The sequence below is a fragment of the Apis florea genome, unplaced genomic scaffold, assembly GCF_048593485.1.
Source record: "Apis florea isolate Af1SG1 unplaced genomic scaffold, ASM4859348v1 contig_2293_pilon, whole genome shotgun sequence".
NCBI classification, from domain to species: Eukaryota; Metazoa; Arthropoda; class Insecta; order Hymenoptera; family Apidae; genus Apis; species Apis florea.
In genome coordinates, this window is record NW_028256554.1 from 6,741,709 (window position 1) to 6,756,342 (window position 14,634).

At 34.9% G+C, this 14,634-nt stretch overlaps 1 protein-coding gene and 1 non-coding gene across 5 annotated transcripts in view; both read left to right on the top strand.

The window, feature by feature from the left end:
- The window catches only part of ec (ubiquitin specific peptidase echinus), an 89,402-nt gene that overhangs the window by 11,427 nt on the left and 63,341 nt on the right, over positions 1–14,634 (top strand). For 2 of the 4 annotated variants that reach the window (XM_086904010.1, XM_086904007.1), the window contains exon 2: positions 12,207–12,462. In XM_086904010.1, coding sequence (XP_086760136.1) covers positions 12,232–12,462 — 231 coding nt within the window. In that variant the 5' untranslated portion in view covers positions 12,207–12,231. Of the gene's footprint in view, positions 1–132; positions 381–464; positions 747–12,206; positions 12,463–14,634 lie in introns of those variants that run through there. The other 2 variants (XM_086904009.1, XM_086904008.1) reach the window with 2 other exon arrangements.
- TRNAE-CUC (transfer RNA glutamic acid (anticodon CUC)) lies at positions 8,019–8,090 on the top strand. The gene has a single exon. It is a non-coding gene; the product is annotated as a tRNA-Glu (tRNA).

Below are 14,634 nucleotides of genomic sequence, written 5' to 3' on the forward strand. Positions count from 1 at the left end.
TCGAAATCTACCACAATCGTTTCGACAATTTCCATAATGGCACCATTTCGTCGATCGAGGATCGATCGAGGCAACGACAGAATCGCCTTTGTCCATCAACGCGTGTACAACGCAACGAAGAAGGAATCCTTGACCCTGACACCACGATCGAACGAGTTTCGTTCTTCGAGCGCGGTAACGACTCGACGATCACCGATGACGAAAATAGTTGCGCACGAGTAAATCATGTCTCGGCCGACATATTTATACAAAGAGATCGTACGGTTGGACGGAATGAGACGGAGGAGGAAATGCAGGCTGAACTGCATAATGCAACAAGAGAGACGCAAGAGTGGAAGAAGCCTCTGGTTCGTTGGCAAATGGCCATGGGCTCGATATCGGTCAGTATTTGGCCATGATGGATTTATCGTCGAAATTTATACACTCTACACACCCTTGAGGATCGTTATTTCGAAAGTGGAACGTATTTCGAGAGGTGTTCTCATATATCATATATTGTGCGTTTCGACAATGGGTGAATTTTTCCCGAGAAAAATGGAAAATCGCCTTTGATTGGTTCGTGAAAGGATGCGTCGAATTGGAAAGGTCTTGAATCACGTGTGAGAGAAAGGAGTTAAATGGTAATCCATTCTCCAGTTTACGATCCTAGGTGTTATGAGTTATGGCGTAGGGAGCGTAATGTTTATCTTCTGACATGGAGATGCAATAACCTGGAGAGGAATGGCTTATTGTCCTCTTTTTGCAGAGTATGTATCTTGTTCTTCTTGGAATTTTTTTCCCGTGAGATGTACTTGGCCATGTTTTATACTTAACTTCTGTTTCACACACCTTCTCCTTCCTTTGAATATATATTGTACTTTCATTACGGTTCCTTCCCCCCAGCTTTTTTCGTGTATTAAAGTTTCGTGAATAGCTTTTAGCCATCTTTCAATATTAGCAACTTTTTAACATTGTGTGTGTAAAAGTAAATGATAGAGATGATCTTAAAAAATCACAAGACGACATAATATGATCTCTTTGTCAACAAAAAATACAAGAAAGCATTCTAACTCTTCGAGAGATCCTTTCACCTTTCCATCTCATCAAACTCTTCCTATATATTTTGCTCGATCACTCGATGATTACAGAATCTTCGACGGCCGTTTCGTAAATTACGAAATTCGCGTTTGCTTTCTTGCCGCACGTATACTCTGCTCAGAGGCCCTCTTGCATCCTTGGGCCAGGTGTGTGGTTCAGTTTTGCGGGTTCCTCCATGCTTCTTCTTCTTCTTTTTTTTCTTTCCCTCTTGGTTTTCGTCTGGTTTGGATCGGGTTAGGGGCCAAATAAGTGCAGTGGCAGGGCCACAACCGGTTCGCTGGTTGGCCATCATTACAACGTAACTCAGGCGACCCTGGTGAGGCTTCGGACAGCACGATAATCAGGAGGCTGTGTATTATCATCACGAACGTCGGCATTCTTATGTATTATCACGAGGCCAAATCGAAGGTGTAATACGTCGGCGTTCGATTTAGCCTCTATTTTGCTATGTGTGTGTGTGTGTGTGTGTTGTGTGTGACTATGTGTGTTTGCTGCTCGTTGGGCGCCACTATCAAGCGTTCAACTTGTTTCCTTTTATTGCTCTTTCACCCTTGTTCGCTGATTATATGGTTAAGCTGTTTACATTGGCCAATATTAGGCAATATTGTGTAGAATATTACATAATTGTAAATTCAAAGCAATTTCTTCAGATTCAAATAATAAGGCAGAGATGATTTTTTTTAGACCGAAGCATCTTTGTTTCTTGCTCTTTCGATCGATCGTGATTATTGGTTATCTTGAAGTAAGATGTTCAGACTTAAGATGTGTATTATGGATTATTGTGTAGGAAGAAAAGGGTATAAGAAGGGAGAAAATTGCGTGATATTATAGAAAATGTATAACGATATTCAGCGGAGATAATTTATTTTTAGTTTGAAAATCTAGCTCTTTTCCTTTTACTAGATCGACCTAAATAATCGAGAGAAGATATAAATTAATCTGTTCTGAATTCTCGAGCAACAGAATGGAATGTTCATTGCTTAATAACGATTCAGAATAAAAATTATAGGTGGATATAATTTGACGTACACTTTAGTTAATTAAAAAAAATAATAATAAATTTTAGCTGATGAAGATTGAAGTTAAATATAATGGTTACTTTGAAACTGCAAGTATATTATTAAAACCAGCCTTCGTTATCGAGCTTAATTTTTAATTTTCAAAATGGCAACGTACGATAATTTTCTGTAGAGATTTTTATCGCAATTTAATCTTAATATTTATTCAATTATTATGAACCCTCGCAGTTGTTTGCTCGATCTTTGACTCGCCTCGTGCAAAATTAATCTACACACGCGATGTTAATTTATTCTTCAAATGAATATGAAAAAAAAATTTATAACATACCAATTGCTAATGCATTTTGTATACATGTATTATCTTATAAATTGTTGAGAAAATATTCACTTTTTTTTTATAGATAAATTGCAGATAAATTAAAGATGGTTAATTTGAAGTTAAGAATCTAATTGAAATTAATATCAAGAATTTTCTCCAATCAATTTCCCTACGATACAATGAATTGACACATTCGGCAAAAATTTATATATTCTAAAATATAAATATCATTAAAAAAATTCTGAAATAAAATTCACAAGAGTTGCAAATATATATAATATATCAAGTACGAAATTCATCCAAAATTTAATTATTGCTAAATTCATATTCCAAAGATCACGTGTCAAAGATTCTACTAAAAAAGAAAAATCCACGTATGAAATTTGCACAAAATTTAATTACTCCAGAATTACAGCGTCAAAATCATATAATACACCGAAAAATCCGCAAGATTTGGAAAATTCCATTACACGTGAAATTGCCCATGCATTTTACAAAGAATCTAAAATTCCAGAAAAAAAGAATATATATATAAGCATTACAAAGTTCCATCCATACCAAGCACGAAATTCGGTCAAAATTTAATCATATCCAATATTACAACCCATGAAAATCGATCGACACGTGGAAAAAGTCGCCAAGCCTTATCTCAAAATTCCATTATATCAAATTCTCTCAAAATTTAATCAAATCCAAAACTTAACGAAACTTAAACGATAAATCCTCATTTTGGAAAATTCCATCCGCAAATTGCATCCTAAAGGAATTCGAGTGGCGCAAAATACGGTTTTTATCCGTATCCGATACTGCAAAAGAAGGATCGATCGCGAGTTAGACCGCGAACCACCGCGATCTCGTGCTGCTGCAGCCGCTTCGCTTTGGTCCTCTTGCCAGTGGGGGCCCGTGATATTTAACGCGTGACCGGTTCGGCCAGTTTTTCCTGAAGACCGCAATCGCGATGGCCAACATTCGATACCCGTAACGCAGCGCAGGTGCACCCTCGAAAAAATTCGCGCGAGCGCACCCCCTCGAAAACGCGTAATCCCGCGAGACCGACAGAAGAAGAGGGAGGGAGAGCTTACAAGGATATTCCAGATCGTGCGCTGCTCCACAAGCGCCTCTTCACCGTGTCCTTTTGCTCGATTGTTTTTCACCTCGGTTAGCTGTCCGGTTTATTACTACGACTTTGAAGAGTAGTCGGAGGAAGGGGGAGGATTTACGTGACGGTAATGCGGAATATTTTTGCTGCTTTATCGTTATCCGTTTATTGTATTCCTTTGTGCTCATGTGCGCCACGCTTCTTGCTTTTGATATGGACTCGATTCCATAGAAGAATGTGATCCCTTTGGTTACTTTTATTTCGTCGTTGGTTAGATTAATTGTGACAATAATTATGATAAAACGATTTATTTTGATAATTTTAATATAAAGTATATGGAGAGTCAAATTTATGAATCATCGTATATTATTCAAGATATATAAGTATAATAGTGAATTATTTAGATCAATAATGCATTTTGTGCAATTTGTGCTAGAAAAATCGCGAGAGAGAAATAGTGAATTTCAATAATATGTAATTGATGCTTTCATAGAATCCTAGAAAGAGAATTAAAGTTTGAATCCTAGTTTCTTATTCGATTAAATATTTATTAAAACAAGATATTAAAAAATGAATGATATATATTTTTCGTTTCGTATTCATCATAAAGATTAACCGATAAATATATTAAATCAATAATATAACAAAAATAAGAGATTGATCTTTTACTTATCATGGATGATTTACGTTTTTTCCCGATGGAAGAACACGGAAATGGAAACACTTTTTAATCTCACCCTCTAATCGATACGAGACAGGAGCGTGATGAATGCTCGAAAACTTTTTAGCTTACAAACCACTCAATGCGTTATCGGCAAAAAAAAGTTTTGGAGGCATGCTCATATAAGTGGAAAATCCTTAAATCCCTCGAGGCGAAAAATGGTTCCACCAAACCTGGAATTACCACGTCGATCACCTTCCTCGAATGAAGGGTTAAAATCCTACTTGACGCATTCAAATCCTTCACGGTGAGTGTATACGGTTTAATCGATGCAACTTTTTTTTACCCATACACGCATTATCCGGCTCATTCATACTTTTCTTTTCCTTTTATTTTTTAAAAAAATGTTTACATGTAATTTCGATTGATCTCAGCTCGAATCATATCTTGATCGCATTTTCATGTCGTTGTCTGACAATAATTAAATTAAAATCTTTATTTATGGGGCAAAGCCCAATAATAAATCTCGTTTGTTTTCTTGCGAAAAGAAAAAAGGAAGAAATTTCGATTAATCTTTTAAGAAGATCGATATTCACTTATTCTCATATTTCCTATTCTTTTCTCACTCAAACTCAATTAACACATAGAGTCGGCAAAAGAAGTTTCGAAATCAACTGTAGAAATTGAAATTTAATTAGACCCGAACCAGGAAGCGAGATCAAGATAATCGATTGAATCGACGACCTGAACAATCAACATTCACGAAATTTTCATCGTACTTATTCAATGCGAATCAGAACGTAATTACGAGTAATTCTCTTTCTCTTCCCATCTCATTCATCATCTCGAAATGATTCCACCCAACCAATCTCTCACCGACCAAATAAATAAGTAAACAACAATCTCAAAACATTCTACGACAAGCAACTCCTTCCTAAACTTAAGATTTCCACATAAATTTCCACCATTCGAAAAAGAAGAACATCTTCCACAAGAGTGCCTCTTCCAGAACTTTCTTCTCGAAATCCCCTCCTCTTTTTCCATCCATCCCCCCGATCAACCTCCTCCCCTAACGACGAACAGGCGCTAAATTTTTTCCTCCCCTCTCGTCAACGATCCGCTCCTCTCCTCGAGGCGAGGAGCACTGCCAACTTTCTTCTTCTTGCGCCTTCGCGTAATTGTTTACGCTCGCGTCAAGCCACTCTCCGAGATCGAAAAGAAGAAATTCCATCCGCATTGCGGCGAAACGCGATCGTGCTGACGCGTGTATAAATCCCGGGCCACGTATCTTCGACGATTTTTCATTTAATTCCCTGCGCCTATATGTATCATACGTACCGCGTATGATAACAATCCGCGAGCCTAGCACAAAGCGTTTTAATTACTTTCGCGAAATTTCGCGTGTAGACGAGGTTATGTGTAGACAAAAAAAATTGGGTAAAAATTGCAAGTTTGCAAGATGTATTATGCGCGCTGGAAACGCTGTTAACGTCGTGTGGATTAGAATTTTTTTTTCCCCCTTTTCTTTTTTTTTGCGACGAGAGTATGTTAAAGAGAGTAAAATCGTTTTCGTTTGTGAACGGATGAAGATCTCGAACGATGAGACAATTGGGATGAGACGAATCGCATGGTGAAGCGAGATGATTGGAAAATTTGCGGAATGAGTTTGGAAATGCGAGACTGATTAATGGTTTGATAGCTGGTTAATAAATATTCAAGTTTATTTATGGTGTTATATTATGTGAGAAGTCTTGATTAAATGTTGAATGATTATCGTTTTAGTAATTGAATTGTCATTGTCGGGCTAATTTACATACTGAACATGAAGAGATGCAAATAAGCATCTTTTGTAAAGCAAGCAGCGTGGATGATCCACGTCTTTGTGTTTTAACAACAGATAGAAGATAGTTCGAAGAACAGTAAACGTAGCTATTAATGAACTTTATGACTATGTTGTGAATACTCGTAACAAGTACATGTTATAGCCGGTTTACATAGTGGGGCAATTTTATTTTCATAGCTGTGCTAGCGTGAAAGTTGCAGTAACATTATACTGATAACAGCAATTTGTAGTAGCCATACTATACCATATCTATATATAATATTTCACTCTTAATATCTTTTGAAATATTGTTAAATTTGCTTAAACAATATATATATATAAACGAATTCGAATTTAATATTATAAGCCAAAGGATTATTTACAGACGTATCAATACGTTTGTAATATAAATTTAAAACAATATTAAATTTTAAACTTTAATCTTTTTTAACAATATAATAATCACAAATTTTTGTATAATAAAATTTTTTTTTATAAAGTCTTCTAAAATCTTCCAATTTATGATTTAAATTACAATTAAAAAGAAATGGCGCTTTCTTAACACTCTCAAAAATTTTCTCATCCATAAATTGATGAAATGAAAAGATGGAAAAAGTTGTTTGATGGAAAAAGAGAAAAATTGTTGATCGGGAGAAGATATTAATTGGTGAGCTTTCTTTCGCGCGAAATGTAGCGTCGCGATACCTCCCACAGTCGTCAATTCGTGCGTCGAAACGGAAATAACCTCGGAGATAGAGCGGCAGAGACCGCATTTACGCCATAATGTACGATCTCCCCTTCTGTCGTTTCCGTTTTTCGCTCTTGTCGCTCGCTTTTCTTTTTCTTTTCTTTCTTTCGGCCGTCGAGGCATCAAGCCGATTTTATGAGAAAATACGATAATCGTCGCCATATACGGGCACCGGAAGCGGCCTCGATGCTTCTTTTTAAACTCTTTAATTTTCTATGAGAACGCCGCCTGGCTTGGCCAAAAATGGAGAAATCATGCTAAACCAAGAGACGACTTTTTTTTTCAACCTGCAAGTAATTGTCATTCGTTTTTATTTGTCTTTATTCAGAACTCTTGCGGATTGCTTTTAATGTCTACATAAGGAATTGTAAAGAATAAAAATAATTTTTTAATTTTTCATTGTTTGTTATTATATATTTATTTTCTTTATCCTTTTATAACGTCATTAGTCATAATTATAATTCAATGAATTTAATGTACCCTTCTTTGTGTTTATCCAATAAAAATGTATCATTTAGATAATTAAAAAGAGATGATATAAGTAGCCAATAAAACTAGTTTTTTGGTAAAAAAAATTCAGAACAAAATTCATTTTAATTTTTATAAATAAATTTGTGTAGAAAGTATCGCAAAAGTCCACAGCAACGAGAAATCTTTATTCTCATTCGGAGGAGCATAAAAATCGATTCGACATCGGATGCGTATGTTTTGCGTTCGGTCTGATTGCACGAACTTATCCGTTATACCGTTAGAGTCATCGTGAGTATCGTAGAAATACAGAAAAGAGACGACCAAGCGAAAGAAACCGAAAGAAACTTGACAAACGTGTAGATGGTGGTCGTCTATAAATACGTTTGTGTACATTGTCATTCAGAACAACGAAGGCTTGTTATGCCAGCATGCATAACACGTATAGAGTATAGTTTTGGAAGGAGAATAACGCGGCGTAGAAAAGCCTACACTTTTCGATAGACTAGACGAATAAATTGAAAATTTTTGTGGAATATAAATTATCAACCAAAAAAAAAAAAAAAAAGAAAATGATTCGATATTAAAATAAATTTAATAAAATAATAAACTTTAATAATTAATTGTTTTTTTAAAGACGTTTGAAAATATTACACATAATAATTTATTATTTTTATTGAGATTATAATTTCATGGAGTAATTCATTTTAAATTTCATTAAAAATTTGTAAATTGTATAATAATTATTTAAAAATATTTATTTTATTCTACCACTTTAAGAAATATGAAGAAGTAAGTACACATCTCCGGTATGGTCTAGTGGCTAGGATACCTGGCTCTCACCCAGGAGGCTCGGGTTCGATTCCCGGTACCGGAAATTATTTTTTTTTTTCATCAACATATATCAATATTTACAAGATAATATATCGCATTGGCATGCATCCAGATCTAATTTTCACGATAAATTGGAACGTCAATATTTGATTATGAGATTTTTGTTCATTTGTCAAAAATAAAGTATTGTGTATACGTATATTATATCGTATGCATTTATACCATATATCCATAAGAAACTATGATTGAAAATTATTTAAATTTATAAAATATATTATATAGCAGATAAAGATATATATTTTGCACATATTCGCAAGAGTTGAACATGTGTAACACGATATTTCGCATTGATAGCACAATCTAAAATTAAATCTGAGAATCATAATGAGAATTTATCTGAGAATAAATATTGACTGTAGTTTTTAATACTTCCCTGCTGTTTTTCATGATTAGTGAAATCTGACAATTAGTTAAAAAATCTTGTTAAATTCCATTTATAAATCGAAACTGAAGATTGTTATTTGAAAAAAATTTGATAAATTTCTATAATTTTTTTATAAATCATCCCTCGAACATTATAACATTTCTTTCTCTAATATCTTATTTCTTAAAATTATCCCATGTAATTATAATTTATAAAAAAATATAATTCCAATAATATCAATAATTATTTTATATCAATACTATTTTAGTTTACTCATCAATAAGTATTTCAGAATTACGCATCACAATTTCCACCTCCAACGCAAATTATTCATCCATTCGTTACACCTCCAATTCGATTCTCACCGAGCGAATTACGAGCACAAACGGCGAAGGAAAAAGTCGACGAGCCAGTATACAACGCGTAATATCGTTCGATTGACCTGAATCCATTCCAATTTCCCACCATTTGTCATTTCTTCTCTCGACCAACATATGCACGTTGCACATTTGTAGAAATATTCTTCCTTTTCTAAAAATTTATACTCGCACGTATAAACATAACGCGTATCGTATCGAGTTTCCTACTACGTTAGCTCGCGTCTGCTTTTGACAAGCGAAAAATATCGTGGTCGCATTGTTACCGAACCCTGAAAGCGACCACGAAGACAGCGAAAGCCAGGTTACCACTCGAGCACGTACTCCCTCCAACCACTTTTCTTGGCCCCTCGAAATTAACGCCGACCACTCAGCCGTACCATTTAGCGTGTCGGGTTATGCCGGTCCAGCCGCTCTCTTTCTGCCTCCTCCACGTACCGATACGTATCATCTTTTCTCAGCATTTTACTTTTCCCTCCCCTTTCATTTCTCTTTTTTCACAGCAGAAATCACGACTATCGTCTTTTTTTTCGTCCATGAATTTTGCCAAAGGGATTTCAGGGTTAAAATTTAACCGTTAATTAGGATTCGCCTGATTTTTTTTCTTCTTTTGGAAAGGTGGATAGAATATGTTTATTTTTCTTTTGTTGCCTTCCGTTTATGGGCATTGTGAAAAAGATTCGATTTTTTTTTATTTATTTTTGAACATTTTTGAATATACCAGAGTTGTGAATAGAATTCTTTTTGAAAATGGATATCGTTATGATTTTGAAGTGTTCGATTAACTTGAATCAATTTTGTGATTAATTCTTCTAGAAACGGATTTTCTTTCGACATCTCGTGTGTTTAATCATATAGATAAATTTTACTCGTAGCATGTTTATTATTTATTTCAATACGATATATTGTAACATTTGTTTAACATTTTATTTATTAATATAATGAAATTTAGCACTTGATATTATTATTATAAAAAAATTTTGTTCGACTTAAGAACGTGCATTATACGCCATGCAAGTCTTAGGCGTCGAAAATATGTAACCAACGCGTTGAAGTTTATTTCCGAATCTCTAGGAAAAAGAGATCGCGTGCAGAGGGCATGGAGGAAGCCTATTTTTGACGATCATCGAAGCTGAAATATTTCTGTACTTTTTTCGGATTTAAAAAGAAGAAACGTTGGCCGACATTTCGAGTAAATAAAATAAATTTCCTCCGTTGTTCTAAAAATTTTCATCATTTCAAATCGCAGTTAAAAATAGACATCCTGTGCATCACATGTTCCACCAACAACGTAATTTTAACGGTACTATGACTACAATCGATTTTTAATCGATTTCACGCCACGCTTGCACAATCTGAATCTCCATGAACCCACAATTTCCACGATTTTGCAATCTCACACAATTTTTTCCACTCGAATGTATGTGTGCACGCAATCGAATTCAACGATCTCCAAGACTTTCAAGATTTGCCAAATGGGATTATTAACAGAAGCAGAAAGGAACGAACGAAAGTACTCGATTAAGTATCAATCGTAACTCGTTTCGTTAATCCGCTTGCGGGAAAGTGTTTATATCCTGCATCCTGTTTCTTGCTAGACGATTCCATTGACTCCCGTTTCTCTACGCAATTCAAATTCATATATAACGGTGATAGAAGGAGCGTAAGATAATACTGTTCGTTCATGGGTAAAAATAGGACGCGATAGAGAGTGTGAAGAAATTACCAGAGTCGATACCGTGTGTTTACCGTTACCACACCATCCCGTGTGAATCTTGTGCTAAGCAAAAGTGGGATCCCGCTTTTTCTTGGCTGTTTGACCAGAATTTTTATACGTCTCGAGATTTGTACGTAGGAAGGAATAACAATTGTTGGGTTAAATGTGGAAATATCATCGATTATTTATCCCGCTTAATAAATATATTTCTGAAAGAATGACGATAAAGAGAATTTTACAAGATTGTTTGAAAAGGTAATTTTTTTTATACTTTAGAGTTTCCTTTTTTTTTTAAGTATTTTAATTCATTTAACCATCCTTCAAATCACTTTTCAAACTTCGAAATTTTGAAATTTTATTAAACTGAGAATTCTATAAACTTGGCATCCCTTCGATTCCATTTCTTAATCATTTTTTAATGAATCTTCCTTTAAAATTATGCTCTCGCATTATAGAAAAAAAGGAAAAAAATCGTCTTCGACGATTACTCTTGCTCACGATCAATCAGAACCGCACTCTCGCTCACGCAGTTTTCCTTGAAGATCCTCGATCGAGGCCACGTTCCGTCAGACAGAACATTGGGGTGCAACGAGAATGGCGATGAATATCGATTCGACGTTCATTGATTCGTTGAACACGATTTCTTGGTATTGTTACAATCGCTTGATACGCGATGCGTTACGCTACTGTTCGCCGCGCTATCACATTCCACTTGTAATATACTCGCTACGTATTTATGAAAGGTATTGAATTGAATTCGTAATAAATAATAACTTTGTTATTGCTGTTATGCTACTTCCTTGATAATACTTGATCAATTTTCTTTCAGTAAAATGTAGAATTTAATAGAATAATAGAATAAAAATAAAAGAATAAATGTAGAATAATATCTACGTAGAATAATTTTGTCGTTGCTATTATTATAGTACTTTCTTGGCACAATTAATGGTTGCAACTGATTTTTCTCTTTCAATAAGATATATTAATGTAATAATTTCTAATATCAAAAATATATTATATCGTGAATCTTTGTATTTGGCGAATTAAATATTGATTTTTAATATTGGAATAATGGCTACGTAGAATTCTTCCCTTTTCGCACATTTTTCCGCAATTTATTTAATTTGTCCGAGAGAATTGCCCATAAAAGATCACGTTGTCCCCTTTATTGTTTCCGCAAAATTTGTTCCACGGTTATGTAGCAAGTAGACTTCCGTATGAGCATAGTTTTATGAGTTCTCTCATTCTCTACCACCCTGCAATTTACCTATATTCCGCCGGTGTAAAAAATATTTTCTCCACTTAAAACGGAACGTTATTACGAAAATGAGAATTCCTTGGAATTCGGAAGAGAATCTTCTATATTAATTATAGGCCACAATTAAGAAATATTTTAAAAATTATGTTTCACAAGAGATTAGCGTGGAATTCTAGATCTGAGTTAAATTTGAAAATTCTTTGAGTTCATTTGAGTCAATTATAATTTACAACTTATTGGACAAAATAATTTTCTCAAAATTTTGGAAAGCTGAGCACAATTAAAAAATGAAGTAATTTGAAAATGAAATATAAACATGAACGTGAGATGTAATTGTAAGGGATATATTCGACCAATGAAATTTCAATTTCTTCTTCACGCAGATGACACAGACGTAGCTGACCGAGGATGGCTTCCATCATGGGGCTACAGCAGCCAACTGCATCCCAGGACACCGTGGATTACACTGGATATTTGCAATCGACGCAGTGCCATCAGATCCATGGAAGTCAATCGAATGGACAGATCCAGTCCTCACAGAAATCATCGTCCAATGATCATAATACCAGTTTCACCAGCACTAAAGGATTGCTCAATGGACCTGGTCAAAACAACTGTTTCCTCAACAGCGCCGTTCAGGTAAGATAAATCTTTTTTTACGATAATGCAGACACACACGATTGGCCTTAAAACTTTACAGCCTTGGAATATATATATATATACCTCCATATCTTTACATTTTTTAAACTACTGTTATTAAACAAGTTTTACATTAATTTCCCTTGATCATGTGAGATAAAAATGAAAAAAAAAAAAAAGAAGCGCCAATTAAACGACGATAAAAATATATTTTAAATGAAATAATTCTTCCATAAATTCTTTTACACGTTATTATTATTCTCAAGTGGTTGTAATCATATTTTATCCCGTCTCAAAATTCAATTCACCATTTACTTGCTCGAATTCAACAAAATTACCGTAATCGAGAAATACTTTTATTCAAATAAGAAGCCTCGAACACCGTGAACGACGACGAAAGATCGACATCCTGTTTCGCAAATCGCCCATATAATACGTCGTTATACGCACCTACCTATAATCATCAATCGCTCTCCAATCAAACTTTTCCAACTTTTTCCTCTGCATCCTCCCTTCGTTCAAATTTCGCGCCGTTTCCTCCGCGGCTCGGACCGCGGAGAAAGAAGGTATCACGGTTCATTAATGGAAATAATTTCGCGGCTTGGAAAGGAGCCTTCCCACGTACCGTTAGAATTTGCTGTGTTGTCGATCTGTTTTTTCCCAGCTTTTGTGCACGCCGCAAATACGCTATATCCGATACGTAGCGCGGTAATTGTAACATCCGCAGGAAGCAATTACACACGGCTCGGTCTCGATTAGAACAATCGATCGGATTTCGAATAAACGGCCGTTGTCCAGGCAGGGACAAAGGAGGCTCGATTCGAGCTTTGGCTTCTCGTTTCAACGAGGATTGCGTAACGTAAATCGCGCTCGAATCGATCCTCGAAAATTACTCCTCGAGTAATTCGAGTAGTCGTTTCAACTCGGGCAAACAAATTCGAAAATTTGATTCGACTCGTTTCCTGCGATCGAGTATATTCTTTCGCCCACGTAATTGTAATTTGTGTAATCGGTGAGCTGAAATCGTGATCACGCTCGATCGATAATTGATTGGAAAACGAAAAGAAAGTATTCTTATGTAATTCTACTTTATTTGTAGATATGTACGTATAATTTAAGAGATATGATAAATATGATAATTTGATTTATCATAATTCTTTCATAAGTATGTATGTTTGAAAAGGTTAAGGATTGAAAAAAATTTTGCCCGAAGCAAAATTTTTAAATGATATCTATTTGTAATTCATACGAGCTGTCTCTTAAAAGTGAAAGGATTCGATAAATTTCAAGATCAACTTCCTCTTGCTATTGTATTCTCCTTTTTTCTTTTTTTTTTTTATTGAAAGTATAAGTTATTTTTTTTTTTTAAAAAAAGCTTTAATTCGTATTGATTTAACCAGGGTAAAGGAATTTTTTTCGCTTATTTTTCGTCTTTTCTCTTCGCAATATCGCTTCTTGTATGCAACCGGATAGCTGAACATGCATTTCAACGCATTTTCGAAACATTTTTTTTTCACGTGTTCACGCTAATTTCATCGTGTAATTTAATGGAGATAAATATAAATATTTATAGGAAAAAGAAGCGATGCATAAAAAAAGGATCTAACTCGATCTACGAATCTTTTAATTTCCAAAAGGGGTTGCAAAGTATTGGCAATTATTCTTGTAGAGAATTTTATCTATATCTTTTGACGATATAATATGAAGCAAGAATCGAGCTATTTAATAATTATAAAAGATTATTCTTACCGTTGAATAAAACCAATGTAAATTCGAAAATAACGCGTTAACTCGAACCGATATTTTAACGTGATTTTAAGCAAATCTCGCGAGAAACGAATATAAACGAAGCAAGAATAATCCACACCGATACACACTTTCAACTCTCTAAATCACTTTGAAACGCGAATTCGTATGTTTTAAAGAAACAGATTTACAGCAAGACATTTATGAGCCCACCACCGTCCACAGTTTATGGCCACTGGTGGCTACCAAATCTTTAAGACCTGTTATCTCCTGAAAACTTTCGTAAGGTAGACGTAAATATTCATGCTTGGTAAGTGACAGGATATGTGGAGAATACTTTTAAGCCCCCTCATCCTTCGCCTCCTCCATTTTGTTCCTCTCTTTTCCCTCGTATCGTTTCTTCCTCCTTCTTCCTCTTTCTCGATC